Source organism: Panthera leo, chromosome C1 (genome assembly GCF_018350215.1).
Source record: "Panthera leo isolate Ple1 chromosome C1, P.leo_Ple1_pat1.1, whole genome shotgun sequence".
NCBI lineage: Eukaryota > Metazoa > Chordata > Mammalia > Carnivora > Felidae > Panthera > Panthera leo.
In genome coordinates, this window is record NC_056686.1 from 77,580,438 (window position 1) to 77,603,508 (window position 23,071).

Sequence of the window (23,071 nt, forward strand, 5' to 3'; positions counted from 1 at the left end):
AATTAGATCCCTATCTCTTACTAAACAAGAAATAAACCTCAGGGAAATAAAAAACCTAAACATAAGCAAAACTTTCAAATGTTTGGAAGATAAGAAAATGCTTTCATAACTTCAGGTAGGAAAGATTTCTTAAATAAGACATAAACAGCTTAAACTATGAAGAAGACTGATAAATTTGACTGCATGAAAATAAAAACATTTATATATCAAATGATATCATAGAATGAGAGGCAAGTTTAGATGGGGAAACATTGTTTGCAATACACAGTCATGTGCTAACAATATCTAGAGTTTATAAAGAATGCCTCCGAATCAATAAAAAGGTAGCCCAATCAAAAAATGGGCAAATATATGAAAAGACAATTCACAGAAGAGGAATTTAATGGTCAATAACATTGAAGATGCCAAATCTTACTAGTAGTCAGATATAGAACATAGGTTTCACTACTTGTAATAGAGACGTAAAATAATAGTATCATAAAAAAAGAAATGTATTTCTCTCACAAGTAAAAGTCTAGGTTGGTTTGTTGGCTTTGCTCCATGAAATCATCAAAACTGTCTCTTTGGTCCGAGACCTAGGCACTTTATGTCTTGTTATTCTGCCATCCCTGGGGTGTCGCCCTTGTTCGTGTGATCCAAGATGGTTTACCACCATGGCTGCATTTCAGTCAGTGGGAAGAGGGGAGGGGAAGGCATAGTGTACACAACTTAGAAGTTGCACACATTGTTTCTCATATCTTCACCTTGCTGCAAGAACTCTGGCAAATGTAGGCAGTCTTTATTCTGGGTAGTCCCAGATTTTCCCAGATAGAAAACTAGATTTTCTATCATTGTGGTAGAAAGGAAGAGGTTTTAGGGAGCAGTCTCTACCACATCAGGTAAGTGAAAAGTATTCCACTCTCATTCTATTGAAAATATTTAAACTTTTGAGAAAAGTGTTGGCAGTGATATGGAGCAAAATGAATTCTTACATGCTTCTTTGGAGCATACAATCAGCTCGGAAAACAACCTGACAGTATTGACTAAGGTTGAAGATGTGCTTACTCTCTGAAGAAGCAATTCTGTTTTGGGGAATATACAGTAAGAAAACGCTTTCATATGTGCACAAGGGGATGTACAAGAATAAGTTCAATATTATTTGAATTATCAAAATAATTGGAAATTTTTATTTATTTTTAATTTTTGTAATGCTTATTTATTTTTGACAGAGTGGGGGTGCGCGCGAGTGCGCCCAAGCCTATGAGTGGGGGAGGGGCAGGGAGTGGGAGACAAAGAAACCAAAGCTGACTCTAGGCTCAGAGCTGTCAGCACAGAGCCCAGCTCACGAACTGTAAGATCATGACTTGAGCCAAAGTCAGACACTTAACCAACTGAGCTACCCAGGCGCCCCTTAAATGGCCATTAACAGGAAAATGGATTAATTACGGTATAATCATAAGGTGAAATTCTATATAGGAGTAAAAATTTAGTAGAACTAAATGTATCATTAATAGATAATCTTAAAAATATACTATTAAGGCACAGGTGTGGAAGCATATGTACAGTACTATACCATTTATATAGAGTTCTAGAAATGCAAAACACCTCCATATATTGTTTGTAGAAATCTGTGTACTGTATTTGGGGATATCTGACAAATAGTACCCCCTTTTCCTGACTAATTTCTGAACGAGTTGAGAAATCAAACAAGGGTCAGTAAATGAAAACCAAAACATCACCTTCATTACTGATTAAGGATAGATTGAAGACTATGGCTTAATATGAGAATGGTCTTGCTAATTCCCTATTGCTAGTCTAAACTTTACATCAGTTCACTTGTGGAAGAGTTTGCAGAACAAACTCAACTTTCTCTGCCTCTCAGGTCACTGCCTTCCGTTATCTGGTAGAGAGAGAGGAGAAAGAGATTAAATCTGTCACCCTAAGGACGTGTTATTTGATAGACCCACCTAGTCCAGTACTCTGCACCAACAACTGTCACTCATCGTTCAGGGGTGGGACAAGGATCCAGGAGGGCTTAAGAAATGGGGGAGAGGTTATCTTAAAACATAAAATAAAAGTTGAAAAAAAAAGTTGAAAAACATCACAGGGATGATAATAACTAAATTCAACCCAGTCATTCCTCCTATGGTAGTAGTTCTTTACAATAGCATGTAAAACAGATGGCAGGACCCTACCATTCAGTCAGTCTGAGGTGGGTCCCAAGCGTTATTTCTGCCAAGTTCACAGATGATGTTGATGCTGCTAGTCTGTTGCCCACACTTCGGGAACCACTGCCTTAGGGTGAGGTGAAGAAAAATGGTATCAAAAAAGGTCAGCAGAAATATGTTATCATGTTTGCCATGTTTGGCTTCTTAAGCTAGTGGTGATTGTGTGGGTGTGATTATTTTCCACATTATCTTCTTATAGTAATAAAATATTTCCACACACAAAACTAATGGATGGAATGTATAACATTCTGGACACTGCTGCCTTAATACTTACACATCAGCTGATAACTCAGAGTTTGGAAGAGTAACATGGTAAAATGAGACTTATTTGAAATAGGTATGTTAAGATATATTTTGGTAGGTTGAATGATTAACAGTATAGACCAGAAATTGTTACTACCTGTTAACAGTTTTCAGATTTTTCAAATTGCTTCTGTACTTACTAAGATTAGTCACTTTTAATCAGAAATATTTTATCAAGTGTTTTCCCAATAAGTTCTTCAGCTTAACATACTCTTCTACAATGATGTTTTGCTTTTTATTTATTTATTTTATTTATATTGAGGTATAATTGACCTAAAACATTACATTAATTTTAGGTGTACAATGGTTTGATACTTGTATATATTATGAGATAATCACCAGAAGTCAAAATCTGTATACATAGTTATAAAGTTTTTGTGTGTTGAGAATTTTTAAGATCTACTCTCCCAGCAACTTTTAAATATGCAATGGAGTATTACTAACTATAGTCACCATGCTGTACATACTTCCTTTTATATGTAACATATTTCCTGTGAAGTTTAGCAGTTTGAAACCTCAGGACCAGAGAATGTGCTCTTCTTTTAGTTTTCTGGAAACTTCTCCCTTTTAAGTCCAATTTGATCTGGTAAATAATTTATATTTTTCTTTATTTTTTTTTCTTTTCTAAAAAGTTTTAAAATTTTAAAATTCATTTTATTTATTTGTTTATTTTGTTAATTCAACCATAATTACCATATAGTGTTATTTTAGTTTCAGGTGTAAAATATGGTGACTCAACAATTCTACACATTACTCAGTGATCATCATAATAAGTACACTCTTAATCCCTTTCACCTATTTCACCCATCCCCCCACCTACCTCCCCTCTGGCAACTACCAGTTTGTTCTCTATAGTTAAGAGTTTGTTTGTTTGTTTGTTTGTTTGTTTGTTTGTTTTGATTTGTCTCCTTTTTCCTTTGTTCGTTTTGTTTCTTAAATTTCACATATGAGTGAAGAATTTATATTTTTCTTTGCTTTCTAACTAATTGTCTTTTAAAACTCCTCTTACCTTACTGATTCAATTATGACATGCTCACATATTGTTAAATATGCAGATAACTGTTAGAAACTGTTTTACTTTCGGGTGCGCCTGGGTGGCTCAAGTCGGTTAAGCCTCTGACTCCTGATTTGGGCTCAGGTCATGATCTCACACTTCTTGGGATTGAGCCCCAAGTCGGGCTCTGTGCTAGGAGTGGAGCCTGCTTAAAGATTCTCTCTCTGCCTCTCCCTCCACCCTTATGTGTGCTTGCTCTCTCCCTCTCTCTCTCAAAATAAATAAACTTTAAGATGTTAAAAAAAAAAAAAGAAAGAAAATGTTTTACTTTTGAATATTTTATGAGCCCTAGAATTTGAGTGACTTGCAAGTTTGTATAGCAATCCATGTATCAAAATTATGCATAGAATGAATATATTTTCTATCAGTTTACCCATTCACAAAGAATTTAATTTTTAGGAGCATTATAACCAAACAATGGCCACCTGCATGAGAGTCAAAAGTTAAGTCCTTAGTGGACATATGTGATATCCTGCACATTCAAGCAGCATCCTATTGACCCCAAGTAGCCACAGTCATGATTTTTGATAACTAGCAAAAATGGAAGTCAGTGCTGCAGAGTGTCTAGTAAGATATTCATTTTCATGCTTAGTCAACAGGATTGTAATTAATACCATCCCACCTTTCTGAAAAAGAGTGTAGCAGTAGCTGTCAAAAGCTTTAAAAATATTTATAGTCTTTAGCTCAGGAATTCCACTTCTAGGGATCTAGCTGAAAGAAATTATCTAAAATGCCAAAAAAGATTTGGGCACAGAATGCTCATTATAGCATCACTTAAAACATCATCCCCTTGTTTTAACTAATGATATAATCTAAAAATATTCATTTATAGGAGAATAGTCATTTATGGGTTATTTATGGGTAATTATACCATAAAATAGTATCTTTTATAATTATTTTTGATATAAAACATTATGAAATGAGAAAATTCTCAAGTTATAATGCAATGTGAAATTTGAATATGGATACTGTATATATATTGTGTATATTTATTGCATTTTATTTATAGTATGGTTTCAACTGTATGCATGGAAAATGGCCAAAAGGTTATCTCTTAATGATGGAATTATGCATGATTTTATTCTTTATACTTTACTTAAGAAAATAAACAATAAAACGTTGTTTTAAAAAGAATCTTCTGGGGTGCCTGGGTGGCTCAGTCAGTTGAACATCTGACTATTGATTTTGGCTCAGATCATGGTGACAGAGTTGTGGGGATCAAGCCTCATGTCGGGCTCTGTACTGGGCATGGATGCCACTTGGGATTCTCTCTCTCTCTCCCTCTGCCTCTCTCTCTCTCTCATATATATATATATATATATATATATATATATATATATATATAAAATCTTCTTGCAAAATAAATACAGTACTATTTAATGGTAAAACTCAGTCCATATATATTTTCTGACTTCTCAGTTCCAATTTCATATAAAATGCATTATGTTATCTAAAAAACAATTTTGAATATATTTAAAGTGACATCATTTAAAACTCTTTTATCACACCACTCAAAAATTCTGGTATCCTTTTAAAGCAAATTATTCCTCATAGTGGTGAATTTCATACTTAATTTATATCCTTCATTATAAATTTTGTTAGCCTCATCCAATTAAAAATTTTATTGAGCCCTTTCTTAAATAGCCTTTTAAATTTTTTATTGTATAGATTGATTGCCTAAAGCAGTGTTTCTCAACCATTCATTCTTTCATCATCACCTCCTTAAGGAGCCATTTTAGATGTGTTTTTTTTCCCAATTGCTCCCCACCCTATGAAATTTTAATATTTGTTTATATACTGTGTGTATAACCATGATCTATATATAAAGAAAGTAATATTGTTATCACTCTCCCGAGAACCAAATTTCACCCCATTGGTGACAATATTGCTTCCTGTGAGCATGTATGGCCTAAAGGAATATAATGGAAAAATGTTATTTTAATTTTTACAATGAATCTCAAATCCACGTGTTTTGTTTTTATAGCTGCCTGCCTCTCAAACATCACATGGTGACCACTCCAACACTCCTACTGTGGGGAGAAAAAGATGCATTTATGGAGGCTGAGATGGCTGAAGTCACAAAGATTTATGTTAAAAATTATTTCAGGCTAACTATACTGTCAGATGTCAGTCACTGGCTTCAGCAAGAACAACCTGACATAGTGAACAAATTGATATGGACATTTCTGAAGGAAGAAACAAGAAGAAAAGATTGACTTTTCTATATCTTCTATGAGGGATCTGTAATGAAATCTCTAAATAATTTTTAATAATTGTTCATCAACCTCTTTAAGCTTATTAGGAAAAAATTGTTTTAATATGCTTTATCATAAGTATCCTGACAAATCATATTGAAAAAAATCTGAGAATGTGTGAACTTGTAACATGATATCAATTTTCTTCTGTTGAATTTTGCACAGAAAAGCAGCTGCCTTAAAATGTGTGCAATAGTACAAAAAGGAAGTTGGGGGAAATGGCTCAGTTTTGGTTTCTTGCATTCTTTGCCCTGTTAACATCTGGTGCCTTTTACAAATGTAGATTAAAGATTAGCTATGCCATATTAAAAAAAAAAAAGGTAAACCTGCAATGGTATATAAATTTTCATTTTATTGTTCAAAAGTTCTTTTTACTATTTTCAACCATTAAAAAATTCTATTGTCAAATCTCTTGGATTTATAGTATATTTATTAGTTTGAAGGCAAATATGACTAGAAGAATATGCATTTTGAAAACAGGCCATAATACTACTTATACTGGAAAGACTAATAACAGGTGATGTAGAGATTCTCATGTATACATACATATGTATTAAACATTGCAAAGTAGAAAAGCACATCCAACAAATTACTTGTCTAAATCTTCCAGCTAAATTGGTGAGAGATTTAGACAAAGGATCAAAATGTCCTTTTGCCCCATTAAGGCAACCAGAATTGAATTCAGTATTTCCTATGTGCACTAGAATCTAAGCTCCACAAGGCAGAGTTTTTTACTGTTCTATTAACTGGCATATATCCAGCATCTAGAATAAGGGCCTGGCTCCATTGTAGGCACTCACATATTTGCTTAATGAATAAATAACATATGTGACACATTGCTAGGCACGTGAGGGAAATATAAAAGAAAGATGGCATGGTAACATGGAACTTTCCCTTAAAGAAGCATACACACAACGCAGTTAAATTAAACAAGGATTCAAGAGTAGAAATAAACATTACAAATAAGAATGGGAAGAGTTACAAAATAGAGAATGATACAAGCTCAAGGGAATACTACTCATTCTCTTGGGTTGCTCTCCTTTAGCATGGGAGACAACCAGTAACATCGCCAAATTATGGTTCCATAGAAACTACAACTGTTCCTAAACAAGACTAAGATGGTGGAAAAAAATGTCTTCCTAAGTGTAGTTCTGATAGTGACAGAAGAAAGTGGAATGTCTCTAAGAATTCTCATCATTGTATCCTAAGCAACTTGTATATATTAATAAAAACCCAATTTTCTGTATACATTGTGCTTGTGCCTCATAATAACATTGCAAGGTACAGAGTATTACCAATTTATAGATGTGAAAACAAGGTTGGCCAATGCCCACAGCATAACTGTTGGAACCAGAATCTGACCTAGATTCATCTGGTTATAAAGCCTCTAATCTTTCCAGTAAGATAACAGGCTCTGTATCTACACTGCTCTTTCTGTTTTATTGGTAACCTGCTGTGCTCCAATAAATAGAAACATTTCTCAGAAACCTACAATTTGACTTTTAATCCTGGGAAAAGGAAGTTATGTTAGTAATTAGCAAATATAGGAATATCCTATATAGCACTTTCAGAGTTGCAAATTTTACAAGGTATAGAAGAAAGCCTGGTTCACACCAACTTTGATTATGCTTTCCTCTTGATCCTTTCTGAAGGGCAGCAACAAAGGGAGGAATAGGACTTCATTGGCAGTGTATGTTGACCCAGTAAAATAGTCCTGACTTATTTTACTGAAAACTTGTTACTGACAAATGTGATTTTAGGGTTTGTTGTTGTTACTTAATGTCAGTTTGGAATGCTGACTGGTTCATGTAGACTCATGTTAAGAATATGAATCAAATGTGCCATGGCTAATTCCAGCCTATGATAATGGATATATTCTAATTTTCTATTCATGTGGAAGAGTGCTTGTGACAGATATAAAGGCTCAAGGGCGCCATCAGTTAAACCTCTTAGCATGAAGTGATATTACTGTCTCTGTAGAAATCAATTTGTAGGGAGAGTAAATGAATTTGACTTACCAGCTCCCAAAGCATCTCACAGTAAGTAAACTTTAGTGGTAATGGCATTTAAATGAAAAACTTGTAATTAATATTCATCTATTTAAATTAACATATCCCTAGTAGGTATGTAATATGTCCTTAATATAAATGTCAAAAATTATGTGAAAATAATTTATTAAACATATATGTCAAAAGGAAAACATTTAAAAAAAACAAAAATGATTATACTCTTGATGTGATTCTATTACACCATTTATCATTTTTAACTTTTCTGATTTTAGAGGTAATTCATCCTCATTTCCTATTAACCCACATTATATCTGAGAGTTCTAATTATGTGTGAACAGAAAGAGCACTTGAATGTGGGGAAGGAGTGCGCTCTGAGGGTTGCCCCCAGATCCAATCTACCCACAGCCTGAGACCACTGAGAAGTTGGCCTCAGGGCTCAGCCAAGCTTGGAATTCGAGGTGCAGGTGTGGGAGTCCACCGTGAGTCATGGGATGAGCATGTCGTACCCACCTGCAGTGGCCAACCCCTTCAGGCGGCAGAGGCACCTCAGTTGGTGGCGCTGGGCCTGTCTTATCCTCACTGGGACTGTGCTGGTGCTGGGATGTGAGTCCTGCATCACCTTCCTCTTCAATGGCCTCTGGCCAGTGGCCACACTTTCCACCAAGGGCGGTTCTGCTCAACCAGCCAACACTACTACGAGTTGGGGGAAGAAGCAGGTGCAACCAGTCCTCAAATTCTTGTTTCAGGCAACATTCTGTTTAGTGGGGTTCCTGGTTAAAGTGAAAGGGGAAAATGCAACCAGAGATGAGGCTCTCATCTTTGTTACAGTGCTGCACTCCACTTTCTTTGATCCAATTGCCTGTGTGGTGGCAGGGTTACCCTAGATGGTCTAGGCAAGTCAAAACACACAGACCCCAGTGGCTGGAAAATTCCTAATGCCAACACAGCCTCTGCTTGTAACCTGATAGGACCCCAGTTCCAGGAAGAATACATGGAATGAAATCCTGAAGCTATTCACATCTGAAAGGAAGTGGCCACAGATCCTGATTTTCTTGGAAGGAGTGTGCACCAATTGTACCTGTCTGGTCACTTTTAAACTAGGGGACTTCTCTCTGGGTGTTCCTGTGCAGCCAGTGCTACCTAGGTACCTAAACACACTGGACACAGTGACCTAGATCTAGGAGGGGTTTACAGGTCTACAGACAGGTTTAGGTCTATATATTGACCTTGAGTCAACTCTTCACCAGAGGAGAAGTGGTGTTTATGCCTATTTATATACAAAATAATCAAGAAAAAAAAAAAAACACATCCCTTTTGCTGATATAGTGAGGATCAACATGGCAAATGCTCTGAGTGTCTGTGACAGACCATAGTTATGAAGATTGTAGACTAATGATTTTCACAGGTAACCTTTAACTACCCATGGAAGATAGTTTGGTGGAATTCACAGAAATTAGCCAGAAATTGAAGTGAGATTGGGGTAATATTCATCAGCATCTGGATGAATATACTGCAATTACAGTTGCCTCTAAGGGAGAGAAGATAGGACTTGAAGAGTTTGCAAATTATTTAAAAATCCTAATTTCAGAGCCCTTAGAACAACTTTTTGCCCCCTTTGACAGGAATAATGATGGTAGCATAGAATTCAGAGAATATGTGATAGGACTGACTGCCCTGTGCAATCCTATCAACACTGAAAAGATTCTACAAATGTCATTTAAGCTTTTTGATCTTGATGAGGTTGGTTTCATAACACAGCAGGAGTTAGCTGCTATACTTTGGGCAGCCTTTAGAGTGCCAGATCTTGATGTTTCCAGACTCTTTCAGAAAATAGCTGGACAGAATTCAAAATACATATTATACAAGAACTTTAAGAAATTTGCCTGAAGCATCCAGAATATAACAAGTTACTAAATTCATACTTGGACCTCTCCGCAGCCTATATATATTCATTATCACATCAAGTAGGTTTAATTGCTGTATTCAAATGTTAAAGTCAGCCCTGAAAATTGTGAAGTTACCTTCCAGAGAGAAACTATGATTGAAATAAAATTATCCTTTGAGGAAAAACACAATAGTTTTTTACTTTCAGCACTTAACTGTGCTATGTATAATATGCTTGAGAAATATATATTTCAATTAGATCTTATAGTACCTATGTTGCTTAATATACGTTTGCTTTAATGTGACTGAAGGTGGAGAACAAGAGGTCTATTCATAAGGGGAGCTAAGATGGTAACATAGTAGGAGGACCCTAGGCCTGTCTCATCCCCTGAACACACCTACATAACTATCAAATCATTCTGAATAGCCAAGAAATCAACCTGAGAACTGACAGGACAAACTGCACAACTAGAGGGAGATAAGACACTACACTGAGGAAGGTAGGAAGTGCAGAGACTGGTTTAGGGGAGAAATGGATCAGGAGTGCTACAGAGGGGAGGGGGCTGTGGTCGCAGAGAAAGGCAAATGAGAGTGGAGCACACAGGGGATCACACAAGGAGAGCACTTCCACAAAGTCATTGGCTGGGAAAGTAAGAGGAGTTGATCTTCATGAGTTTTTGTAATCTTTGGGGCTCAAAGACTGGAGTTTTAGAGATCAGGTGGTGTTGGTTAGGATAGAGCCCTGAAGGCACTGCCCTACTGAAGAGAAGACATGTGAGCAATCCTGGGGCAGATGGCCCTGATGTGAGGCTCACCTAAGCACATGGAGAGAGACTATTTGCTTTTCTTGGAACACATCTGTGAGAGGTGGCATTTGCAGAGTTGCCTCTCTGAAGACAAAAGAGCTGGCAGGCACCATTTCCCTCCCCCTCCCCTCAGCATAGGCACAGAAACACCTGCTGAAGGTGCCTAACCCAGACACTGGCTGTTTAGTCTGTTTTGCTCCAAATCCCTTGCCCCTGTGCTCTGTTGTGACTGCCCTTCTCCGTCAAACCTGTATCCATCCCAGAGTGGCAAAACCCTCCCACAGAAGGCCAGTGCAGACCCTCTGCACAGCAATTCCCTAAAGTTTGGAGTTTTAAAAGTCAGCAGACTTGGCTGGGATAGAGCCCAAAAGGCACTGCACTGCTCCAGGAAGTCAAGCAACCTAGAGACAGATTGTGTGAAAACAGTGATCTGAAAAATGCCCGAGGTGGGTGAGGGAAAATTATTCGATCTTCTGGGGGGGTGCTTCCCTAAGAGCAGCAAGCACGGAGACCCCTCTCTGGGGACAAAGGAGCTGCTGGTGCCATTTCCCTCCCCCACCCCTCAGCATAAAACCAACTTCAGTAAGCAGCACAGCATTGACAGTGGCTGCCTAACCTACTTATACTAAGTCCCACCACCCTGCACTCTGCTGGTGCTACTTTTCTTGGTCAGGTGTGCCAAGGACCAGCACAGTGGGCCTCTTTCCTACAAGACCAGCACAACCCCCCCCCCCCACGCCCCCCCCCCCCCCCACACAAGGTCTTATTTAACAAGCAGACCAGAGTACACCTAGTTAAAATACACTACACTCTGCTAAGGTCCAAATGCTGCCATTTGCAGATGACTGACTTGAGGGATAAAGCAGCCAAAACACAGCAGCAGAGTGCACACAGCACACACCAGAAACACTCCCTGAAGTGACAGGACCTGGACACTATATGACCTCTTCTTCATAAAGCCATTACTTTCTGGAGCAGGAAGTATAATAGGCTTTTCTAACTCACAGAAAAAGATACGGACATTGACAAAATGCCAAGATGGAGAAATTTATCTCAAAAGAAAGAACAAGTCATAGCCAGGGATCTAATCGAAACAGATATAAGTAATATGCCTGAGAGAGAATTAAAGCAACAATCATAAGGATACTTGCTGGGCTTGGGAAAGCATGGAAGACATAAGGGACACTCTTACCACAGAGATAAAAGAGTTAAAAAAATCAGAAATGAAAAATATAATAAGGGAGATTTGAAACAGATTGGATGTAATGACCATAAGGATGAAAGAAGCAGAGGAATGAATAAGTGATATAGAAGATAGAATAATGGAAACTAATGAAGCTGAACAAAAGAGAGAAAGAAGAATTATGGGTCATGAGAGTAGAGTTAAGGAACTCAGTGACTCCATCAAACATAATAACATTTGTATTATAGGAGTCCCAGAAGAAGAGAGAGAAAAGGGGGCAGAAGGTTTACTTGAGGAAATAATAGGTGAAAATTTCCCTAATCTGGGGAAGGAAACAGACATCTAATTTCCAGGAGGCACAGAGAACTCCCATCAAAATCAGCAAAAGCAGGGCAACAAGACATACTGCAGTTAAAATTTCAAAATATAGGGATAAAGAAAAAATCCTAATAGCAGCAAGATAAAAGAAGTCCCTAACTTACAAAGGAAGACCAGTAAAGCTAGTTGCAGATCTCTCTACAGAAACTTGGCAAGCCAGAAGGGAGTAGCATAGATATATTCAAAATGCTGAATGGAAAAATAATCATCAGCCAAGAATATTCTATCCAGCAAGTCTATCATTCAGAATAGAAGGAGAGATAAAGAGTTTCCCAGGGTGCCTGGATGGCTCAGTCAGTTAAGCATCTGACTTCAGCTCAGGTCATGATCTCACGGTTTGTGAGTTCAAGCCCCACGTCAAGCTCTGTGCTGACAGCTCGGAGCCTGAAGCCTCCTTTGGATCCTGTATCTCCCTCTCTTTCTGCCCCTCCCCTGCTTGCTCTCTGTCTCCCTCTCTTGAAAATAAATAAACATTTAAAAAAAAAAAAGAGTTTCCCACACAAACAAAAATTAAAGGAGTTTGTGACCACTAAACCATCCCTGCAAGACATATCTAAGGGGATGCTTTGAGTGGGATAGAAAGACCAAAAGTGACAAAAACTAGAAAGGAACAGAGAAAATCTCCAGAAACAATGACAAAACAAGCAATAAAATGGCACTAAATACATATCTACCAATAATTACTCTGAATGTAAATGGACTAAATGCTCCAATCAAAAGACATAGGATATTAGAATGGACAAAAAAACAAGACCCATCTATATGCTGCCCATGAGAGACTCATTTTATTTTTTTTATTTTTTGTAATGTTTATTCACTTTTTGACAGAGAGAGAGAGAATGAGTGGGGGAGGGACAGAGAGAGAGGAAGACACAGAATCTGAAGCAGGCTCCAGGCTCTGAGCTGTCAGCATAGAGTCCAACATGGGGGTCAAACCCACAAACCATGAGATCATGACCTGAGTTGAAGTCAGACGCTTAACTCACTGAGCCACCCAGGAGCCCCAAGAGACTAATGTTTTATTTATTTATTTATTTATTTATTTATTTATTTATTTATTTATGTGTTTAATCATTTTGAGAAAGAGAGAGAGAGAGAATGTGAGCAGGGAAGGGGTAGAGAAGGAGAGAGAGACAGAGAGACAGAAAGAGAGAGAGAGAGAACCCAAGCAGGCTCTGCACTGTCAGCACAGAGCCCAACACAGGGCTTGAACCCATGAATCATGAGATCATGACCTGAGCCATAATCAAGAGTTGGATGCTTAACCGATGGAGCCACCCAGGTGGATGCAAAGAAATTGAATCAGTAATGAAAAATCTCCTAAAAACAAAAGTCCAGGGCTAAATGGCTTCACAGAGGAATTCTCCCAAACATTTAAAGTATTGTTTGGGAGTTTGTTCTCAGTTTGTTCCAAAAAAATAGAAATAGAAAGAAAACTTCCAAACTTGTTCTATGAGCCCAGCATTACCCAGATTCCAAAACAAGACAAAGACTCAAACTAAAAAGAGAACTACAGACCAATATCCCTGATGAACATGGATGCAAAAATTCTCAACAAAATACTGGCAAATTGAATCCAACAGCACATTCAAAGAATCATTCACCATGATCAAGTGGGATTTATTCCTGGTCTGCAAGGTGGTTTAATATTCTCAAATCAATTAATTTGATACACCACATTAGTAAAAAGAAAGGATAAGAACCATATGATCCTCTCAATAGATGCAGAAAAAGCATCTGACAAAGTACAACATTCATTCATAATAAAAACCTTCTACATAGTAGGGATAAAGGGAACATACCTCAACATAAACCCTAGCCTCAGCAATCAGATAACAAAAAGAAGTAAAAGGCATCCAAACCAGCAAGGAAGAAGTCAAACTTTCACCGTTTGCAGATGACATGATACTCTATATAGAAAACCCAAAAGATTCCACCAAAAAATTTCTAGAACTGATCCACAAATTCAGTAAAGTCACAGAATGCAAAATCAACACAGAGAAATCTGTTGCACTTATTTTTTTAAATGTTTATTTATTTATATTTTGAGAGAGAGAGAGAAGGAGAGAGCGAGCAAGTGAACATGAGTTGGGTAGGGGCAGAGAGAGGAGAGAGAATTCCAAGCAGGCTCTATACTATCAGCACAGGGCCTGATGTAGGGCCCAAACTCACAAATCCTGAGCCGAGATCAAGAGTTGGGTGCTTAACCGACTGAGCCACCCAGGTGCCCCAAATCTTTTGGATTTCTATACATCAATAATGAGGTATCAGAAAGAGAAATCAAGGCATCTATCCCATTTACAATTGCACCAAAACCCATAAGATACCTAGAAATAAACTGAACCAAAAAGGTAAAAGTTCTGTACTCTGAAAACTATAAAACGCTTATGAAAGAAATTGAAGATGACACAAAGAAATGGAAAAACATTCCATGCTCATAGATTGGAAGAACAAATCTTGTTAAAATGTCTATACTACCCAAAGCAATCTACACATTTAATGCAATCCCTATCAAAATTACACCAGCATTTTTCACAGAGATAGAACAAACAATCCTAAAATTCATATGGGTCCACAAAAGACCCCGAACAGCAAAAGAAATCTTGAAAATGAAAAGCAAAGCTAGAGGCATCACAATTCCAGACTTCAAGCTGTATTACAAAGCTGTAGCCATCAAGACAGTATGGTACTAGCACAAAAAAGACATATAGACCAAGAGAACAGAATGGAAAACCCAGAAATGAACCCAAACTATATGGTCAGCTAATCTCGACAAAGCAGGAAAAGACTATTCAATGGGAAAAAAAAAGACAGCCTCTTCAACAAATGGTGTTGGGAAAACTGGACCACTTTCTTATACCATAGAGAAAAATAAATTCAGAATGGATTAAAAACATAAATATAAGACAGGAAACCATCACAATCCTAGAGGAGAACACAGGTAGTAACCTCTTTGGTTATACTGGCTATAGCAACTTCTTACCAGATATGTCTCCTGAGGAAACAAAAGCAAAAATGAACTACAAAGATGTCATCAAAATAAAAAGCATCTGCACCATGAAGGAAACAATCAATAAAACTAAAAGGCAACTGATGGAATGGGAGAAGATATTTGCAAATGATGTATCTGATAAAGGGTTAGTCTCCAAAATACATAAAGAACTTATAAAACTGAACACCCAAAAACCAAATAATCCTGTTAGAAAATGAACAAAAGACACGAATAGATGTTTTTCTAAGGAAAACATACAGATGGCTAACAGATACATGAAAAGATGTTCAACATCACTCATCATCATGGAAATACAAATCAAAACCACAATGAGATACCACCTCACACCAGTCAGAATGGCTAAAATCAACAACACAGGAAAAAACAGGTGTTGGCGAGGATGCAGAGAAAGGGGAAGCCTCTTGTACCATTAGTGGGAACGCAAACCGGTGCAGCCTCTCTGGATAACAGTAGGGACGTTCCTCAAAAGGTTAAAAATAGAACTACCCTATGATCCAGCAATTGCACTACCAGGTATTTACCCAAAGGATACAAAAATACTTATTCGAAGGGATACATGACCCAGATGTTTATAGCAGCATTATCAATAATAGCTAAATTATAGAAAGAGCCAAAGTGTTCATTGACTGATGATGGATAAAAAAGAGGTGGTATATATATACATACAATGACATATTACTCAGACATAAAAAAGAATGAAATCTTGCCATTTGCAATGATGCAGATGGAGTTAGTATTATGCTAAACTAGTTAAGTCAGTTAGCGAAAGACAGATACTATATGATTTCACTCATATGTGGAATTTAAGAAACAAAACAGATGAACATAGCGGGGAAAAGAGAAACAAATTAGGAAACAGACTTTTAACTATAGACAACAAACTGAGGGTTATGGAGGGAGGTGGGCAGGGGGATGGGTTAAATAGGCGATAGGAATTATGAGGGCACTGTTATGATGAGTATTGTGTGCTGTATATAAGTGTCCAATCACTAAATTCTACATCTAAAACTAATATTACACTGTATGTTAACTGGAATTTAAATAAAAACTTAAAAAATAAGATAAAAAAGAGAGATCTATTCATAAACATTGTTCACTTTGTTCTAGTTAATGCCTTTATTTTGTTTAGTGCTAAAGTAAGGCCAGAGGAAGTATAGCTTGTCACCTGTCCTTCAGTTTTGCAGAGAAAATATCACATTAAGAGCTTCACTGGCAATAAATAAGTACACTAAATTGTCATTTTTATTCTCTCCAAAAAGTATCTTCTGGATAAATGCCTCTTTGTTCTTTCTCAGAATAGCCTGAATATTTTTTTCAATATACGCAATTTATTGTCAAATTGGTTTCCATACAACACCCAGTGCTCATCCCAAAAGGTGCCCTCCTCAATACCCATCACCCACACTCCCCTCCCTCCCACCCCCCATCAACCCTCAGTTTGTTCTCAGTTTTTAACAGCCTCTTATGCTTTGGCTCTCTCCCACTCTAACCTCTTTTTTTTTTTTTTTCCTTCCCCTCCTCCATGGGTTTCTGTTAAGTTTCTCAGGTTCCGCATAAGTGAAAACATATGGTATCTGTCTTTCTCTGTATGGCTTATTTCACTTAGCATCACACTTTCCAGTTCCATCCACGTTGCTACAAAGGGCCATATTTCATTCTTTCTCATTGCCATGTAGTACTCCATTGTGTACATAAACCACAGTTTCTTTATCCATTCATCAGTTGATGGACATTTAGGCTCTTTCCATAATTTGGCTATTGTTGAGAGTGCTGAGAATAGCCTGAATATTTTATAAGACAAAATAAAAAGAAACATCAGGAAGATATAGTATTGGAAATAACATTGAAAAAATTATCAATGGTATCGCTGCTATTTAAAATTGTTTTTTTCTAGATATGAAAGTGATTATTTAGAATGAGTAAAGAAATTACAACAGACTACAATTTCTGGAAAGCTCACTAATATCACAAACATAAGATATAAACACAAGAATTCTGATAAATTCTATTTTGTCTGAGTCTCATCAAACGGGAAATTTGTGTTTATAATTGCGTAGTCTGCATTATTGAGAATACTCCTCTTATTCTGACTAGGGACTGACAAGAACTGGAGCTTCTACTTAATGTTGTATACCTCCTTACTATCGATATACCTCTAGCACCCTTTGCTGTAAGACATATTCACATTTGATGTGATGTGATGTGGCCTTGGGCCCTATTCCTTCATGTCACTATGCAGGATGATTCAGCAAAGTATTCCTGGAAGCCATTCCTGGACCAGAACAGGGAGCAACAATTTATCTAGATGTGGAAATGGTTGCAAATCAATAAACATCCCTTGCTAGCCCAAACTACTGTACCCTTAACTTAGTTTCACTGAGGCCATTTCCCAAAAATGTAGCCACTCAGTGCCACCATACAGGAGGGGGACATTTGGCTAAGAAGAAAGTCTTGATCAATCGTGGTAAAATTTCTTCGCTAAATTTACAAAAACATACCCCCAAAAGTACAAAAAGTAGACACATTTCTAGGGACCCCACTGGGGCCTTGGAAGGGGCTTGTACAAGTGGGGCCCCTAAAGCTTAAACTTCATTAGGTAGCTTCCTGATATTTTGAGAAGGAAGAAGAGATGGGTGAGGGGAAGGTGAGCAGAAGAGGAAAGCTTAAGGAAAGAGAAAGAAAAAGATAAATATTTTTTTTTTAAAGTTTATTTTGAGAGAGAGAGAGAGAGAGATTGAAGGTGAGGGGCAGAGAGAGGGAGAGACAGAATCCTAAGCAGGCTATGTACTGTTGGCGAGGAGCCCAACATGGGGCTCAAACCAATGAACCGTGAGACCATGACCTGAGCTGAGATAGAGTGTAAGATGCTTAACCCACTGAGCCACCCAGGTGCCCCTAAATATTGGTTTGAGATAATTTCCATGCATTTCTTACTGAAGAAAGGAGATGAGTAAGTGATATTTTATAATCATCACTGTCTTAGTCAGTTCAGGGTGCTGTAACAAAAATACTATGGGTGGCTTAAACAACCAACATTTATTTCTTATAGTTCTAGAAGCTGCAAAGTCCAAGATCAATGGACTGGCACATTTGGTGTCTTATAAGACCTTGCTTCCTGATGTGTAAACAGCTGTCTTCTCACTGTGTCCTCCCATGGTGAAAGGGGCAAGGGAGTTCTCTGGGGTATCTTTTATAATGGAACTAATCTCATACATGAGGGCTCTACCCTTATGACCTGATCACCTCTTAAAGGCTCCAACTCCAAATTCCATCACATTGGGGATCAGATTTCCATGTATGAATTTGGGGAGGACACAAATAGTAGTTCTATAGTAACCACCCAACTTGATATTCCCATCATTATAATGCAAAATACCTTAAATTGAATGCAGTCTGTTAGTAGCAATATTCGTATTATTATGAAACTCTAATAACTTCTATAGGAACATTTGGATAAGTAATTCTGTTAACGTTGTTAGGAACCAAGAGTTTTTCAGTGCAAGAAAAAAAAAAAAGAATGGAATTTAAAAAGAAAGTATCTGAAAATCTCATAATGTTAAATTTGAATCAGATATAGTATAAATTCAGCAATTTCTTTAAATTTAACTTTTTTTTGAGAGAGAGAGAGAGAGAGAGAGAGAGAGAGAGAGAGAGAGAATATGCTTGAGATGGAGAGGGGTAGAGGGAGAGAGAGAATCCCAAGCACCATCAGGCTCAACCCTGATGCAGGGCTTCATCTCATGACCGTGAGATCATGACCTAAGCTATGAAATCAAGAGTCAGATGTTTAACTGACTAAGTCACCCAGGTGCCCCAGCAACTTTTTTTCTTATAAAACTATATTGTTTAGAAACAACATGGTCCTTCAATATTGGTGAGCACACTTAGCACCCAGATTGTGGGCTCTACCTACCATTCCACACTTTGGAGGAACTGTAGTTCTTTGGAGGAATAGCTGGAGTGGGAAATAAACAAGGTATCTGGTATCTGGTTGTGCCAGAAAGCAAGGATACTACCACAGATTAAAGAATGTGTCAAAAGGACATCGGAGCCAATATAAAGGAACTCCCATGGGCCAGATAAAGCAATTTGAGCATCAAAAACAATAATAAATGAATTCATAAAAATTTATAAAAATTTGTAAAATTTATAAAAATCAATGAGTTAATGAAGATAACAAAAATGAACTGAACATATTGGAATTAACAAGGGTACCAACTCCTTACTTTGAAAAATGATAATTTAAATAAGAGAATTAAGCAGTTATCCTGCCCTTACAGTGTGAAATGTCTTTCTGGATACCCAATACTTCTAACTGATGAGGGACAGTTCTTCTTTAAGGAAGATTTCCAGCAAATGTCCAGCAGATAAATTTAGATTATGATAGAATTATAAAATCATTTTGCAATCTTTAGTTGGTTCAACCAAGAATTATCAAAATTATCAGATGAAACCTATGATACATTTTAGCAACATTAAAAGGAGGATAACCAAACATTATATGACTCCTGATATGATACAAAATGAATTACCACTTGTGGTAGGCAGGATTATGCTTGCCCCCACCCTTCTGAAAGATGTCCATGTCCTAATCCCAGAACATGGCAAAGGGGAATTAAGCTTGTAAATAGAATTAAGGTTGCTAATTAGCTCACCTTAAAACAGGGAGATTATCCTGGATTATCCAATTGCACTGCACATAATCAAAAGAGTGCTTAGAAGAGCAAAGGAGTAGGCAGAAGAAAATGTCAGAATAATGCAATGTGAGAAAGACTCAACCTACTGGCTCGGAAAAAGGGGGAAAGGAAGCCAATAGCCAAGGAATATAAGCAGCCTCTAGAAGCTGAAAAACCAAGGAAACGCTCCCTTAGAGCCTCCATAAGAGAATCCAGTCCTGCCTACACCTTGATGTTAGCCCAGTGAGATACATGTGGAACTTCCAACCTACAGAACTGAAGGTAAAAAATTTGTATTGTTTTTAAGCCACTAAATTTTCGGTAATTAAAGCATCAATAGAAAACTAACATACCATCTATTAAATTTATTTTTTGCTAAAAAATTGAACCCGAATTTAATCAAGGCTCTGAAACATATATTTGCAGGAAATGTATGGTATAAATGGACATAGCAAGTGATACTACAAGGACACAAACAGTAAAATTTTAAGTGTGGGATATTCTATAGCTTAGTCTGCCAGGCTTCAGCCACAACATCAATGGCATGAAGATAAAAATGAAAGAGTGAACTGCTCTAGATCAGAAGAGACTCAGGAGACATAAGAACAAAATGCGACCTCTGAATCATTTGAAAACTGATTCTTTATCCAGCTATAAAGGATATTTTTTAGGACAGTTAGGAAAATTTTATAATGGGCTATATAGTAAATGGAATTATTATTAATTTGTAAGGAATAATGTTAGTGGCTATATAATGTGTTTATGTTAGGAAACATCCAATTTTTTTTTTGAGGTGCATATTGAAGTATATAGGAATAAAATTAATGTCTGTGCCTTTACTTTAAAAAATTTTAGAAGGAAGGAAGAAAGGAAGGAAGGAAGGAAAGAAGGAAAAATATTAGAAAGGACCAAAAGGAAAGAAGACTCCATAAAGCATATATGCCCAAATCGTGATAATTGTTGAATCTTGGTAATGGGTAAATTGGTAAATGGGTAAAGTGAAGTAAATTTCTTTACTTTGTATGTTTGCAATGTTTCATATGAAGGGTGCCTGGGTGGCTCAGCTGAACAATCAACTCTTGATACTGGCTCAGGTCATGATCATAGGGTCATGGGATTGAGCCCCTTGTGGGCTCTGCACTGGGTGTGGAGCCTGCTTGGGATTCTCTCTCTCCCTCTGCCCCTCTCCCCCTCTCATATGTGCTCTCTCTCTCCAAAAAATAAAAAAAAAAATTGAAATATTTCACACGAAACATTTTTAAAGAAGGAAAAATAATGCTCCCAAAAAATCACTTTTCTTTCATGAAACTGTAGTCCTTGGAAGAGTCTTTTGCCTTCCAAGGCAATTTTACCTAAAATTTTCACACATGAGAATCATAATTAAGGCCAACCCTAACCAAAATTATGTGTTTAGCTGTGTCTACCTTCAAAGCTCCCATTACTAGTTCCTTAGGATCCTCTTTTCTTCCTAAATGTCTTTCAGGAAAAAAAAAAAAATCAGATAATTTCTCTCACATTAAGGTATAAATAACTTCACAGCCGGAATTAATTAAAATAAAAATAATGCTTTAAAATTCTCCAATGGTGAAATGTCAAGCATCATTGATGAGAGTTTTGCTTTTTATTTTTTATTTTTATTTATTTTTTTTTTATTTTTTATTTTTTTTTAATTTTTTTTAATGTTTATTTATTTTTGAGACAGGGAGAGACAGAGCATGAAAGGGGGAGGGTCAGAGAGAGGGAGACACAGAATTGAAACAGGCTCCGGGCTCTGAGCTGTCAGCACAGGGGCCCGATGCGGGGCTCGAACTCACGGACCGCGAGATCGTGACCTGAGCCGAAGTCGGCGCTCAACCGACTGAGCCACCCAGGCGCCCCGAGTTTTGCTTTTTAAAGGTGGACTTTTTCTTTAATCATTTCATGTAGTCAGTTGCCTAAGGTGTTTTAAGAGAATTAAATTACATGAACCGGAAACCAGTCTGTCATCCTTTTCCAACCACTGAGTTAATAATAAACACAATTGTGCATAATAAAAGTGCTGGAATATTACTTCACTGGCTGGTAAAGGGACATGGTAGAAATTCTGCAGGACTTTGAAGGGAAGAGTTGGGTGCTAGTCTAAGTTTTAACATCTAGGCCACCACTATACTGGCTGTGTGACCTTGCCCTATCTTGTCATGCCTCAACTTCCTCACCTGTCGATTAGGCTCATAGTAGTACCTACCTAAGTGGTGGTTGCAAAGATTGAGTTAATGTATATAAACCAAGTAGAGCAGTTCCCTCACCTAATAAGCATTCAGTAAACATTAGCTATTTTTGTATTTTCTTTGGCATTCCTCATACTACACGTGTAATTAAGAATCCACTAAACAGTTATTCTTTTCATAATTAATGTGTCTGAATATCTGAAAGGGGCATTATTCGGAGAAACGACTACTTTTTGCGCAATCTTATGGTACGAGGTCCATACATTTTCCAAATACTTGGTATTTGTTTAGAAGAGACTCAGGAGACATAAGAACCAAATATAACCACTGAAACGTTGAAAACTGATTTAAACCAAGCAACCATAAAGGATACCTTTGTACAGAGCTCCTGAATGAAGCAGAACTATTGAGCCTTCTTCCTTTGGAGGAAATAATTTTTAAAAATACCAAAAGATTTAAAAATGATACCCATCCAGCTATTTTCTTCAGGGCAAAATATCCAAAATTCTATACCTCACCAATCCATTCACTTCCCCATTCAATTAAAGGCCTTGCCCTTTCAGCCTTACCTCCTCACTTTCTCGTCATAAATATTATGGCTTTATATGCAAAGGGCTGGAATACAACCTGATATTTCCCAGCTAAAGTTCATGAGAGGTTATATGAGCCACTCCTTGGATTAGAAAGGGATGGCGGTCTTTTAGACGTTGTATACACCTTTTCAGGGGATTCATGAATGTTCTAACCTCTTGCTGATTTTACGAAGTTCTTTCCCTACTCCTCACATCCCGTTTTTCTTGCTCAAAACAACAAAGCGAGGGAGGGTGACTCGCTACAGGAAAGGTCTCATCTACCTGTTCTTTCCTGGAAAAAAAAAGCTCTGACATCCCAGGAAGACATAATGTGGAAAAGCGCGCAGGTTCATTTGAACTCGGCTCGCAATGAAACATCTATTAAAATGAATGGCCAGCACCACCCGCAACGCAAAGAGGAAGAGGACAAGGAGTCGCACAGATTGGTTATCCCGGGAGATGGTTTGATCCCTGGGCAATCGGGGCGGGGTGCCCGTCGGCCGAAGTAAACAGAGCTACTACGC

General features: G+C 37.4%; 1 protein-coding gene and 1 pseudogene across 1 annotated transcript in view; both read left to right on the forward strand.

The window, feature by feature from the left end:
* EPHX4 (epoxide hydrolase 4) overlaps positions 1 to 6,105 on the forward strand; it is a 46,668-nt gene extending 40,563 nt beyond the window's left edge. The window contains exon 7 of the mRNA XM_042952823.1: positions 5,549 to 6,105. Coding sequence (XP_042808757.1) covers positions 5,549 to 5,780 — 232 coding nt within the window. The 3' untranslated portion in view covers positions 5,781 to 6,105. The remainder of the gene's footprint in view (positions 1 to 5,548) is intronic.
* Positions 6,106 to 7,822: 1,717 nt separating this feature from the next.
* Positions 7,823 to 23,056, forward strand: LOC122225920 (annotated as a pseudogene).
* The last annotated feature ends 15 nt before the right edge of the window (positions 23,057 to 23,071 follow it).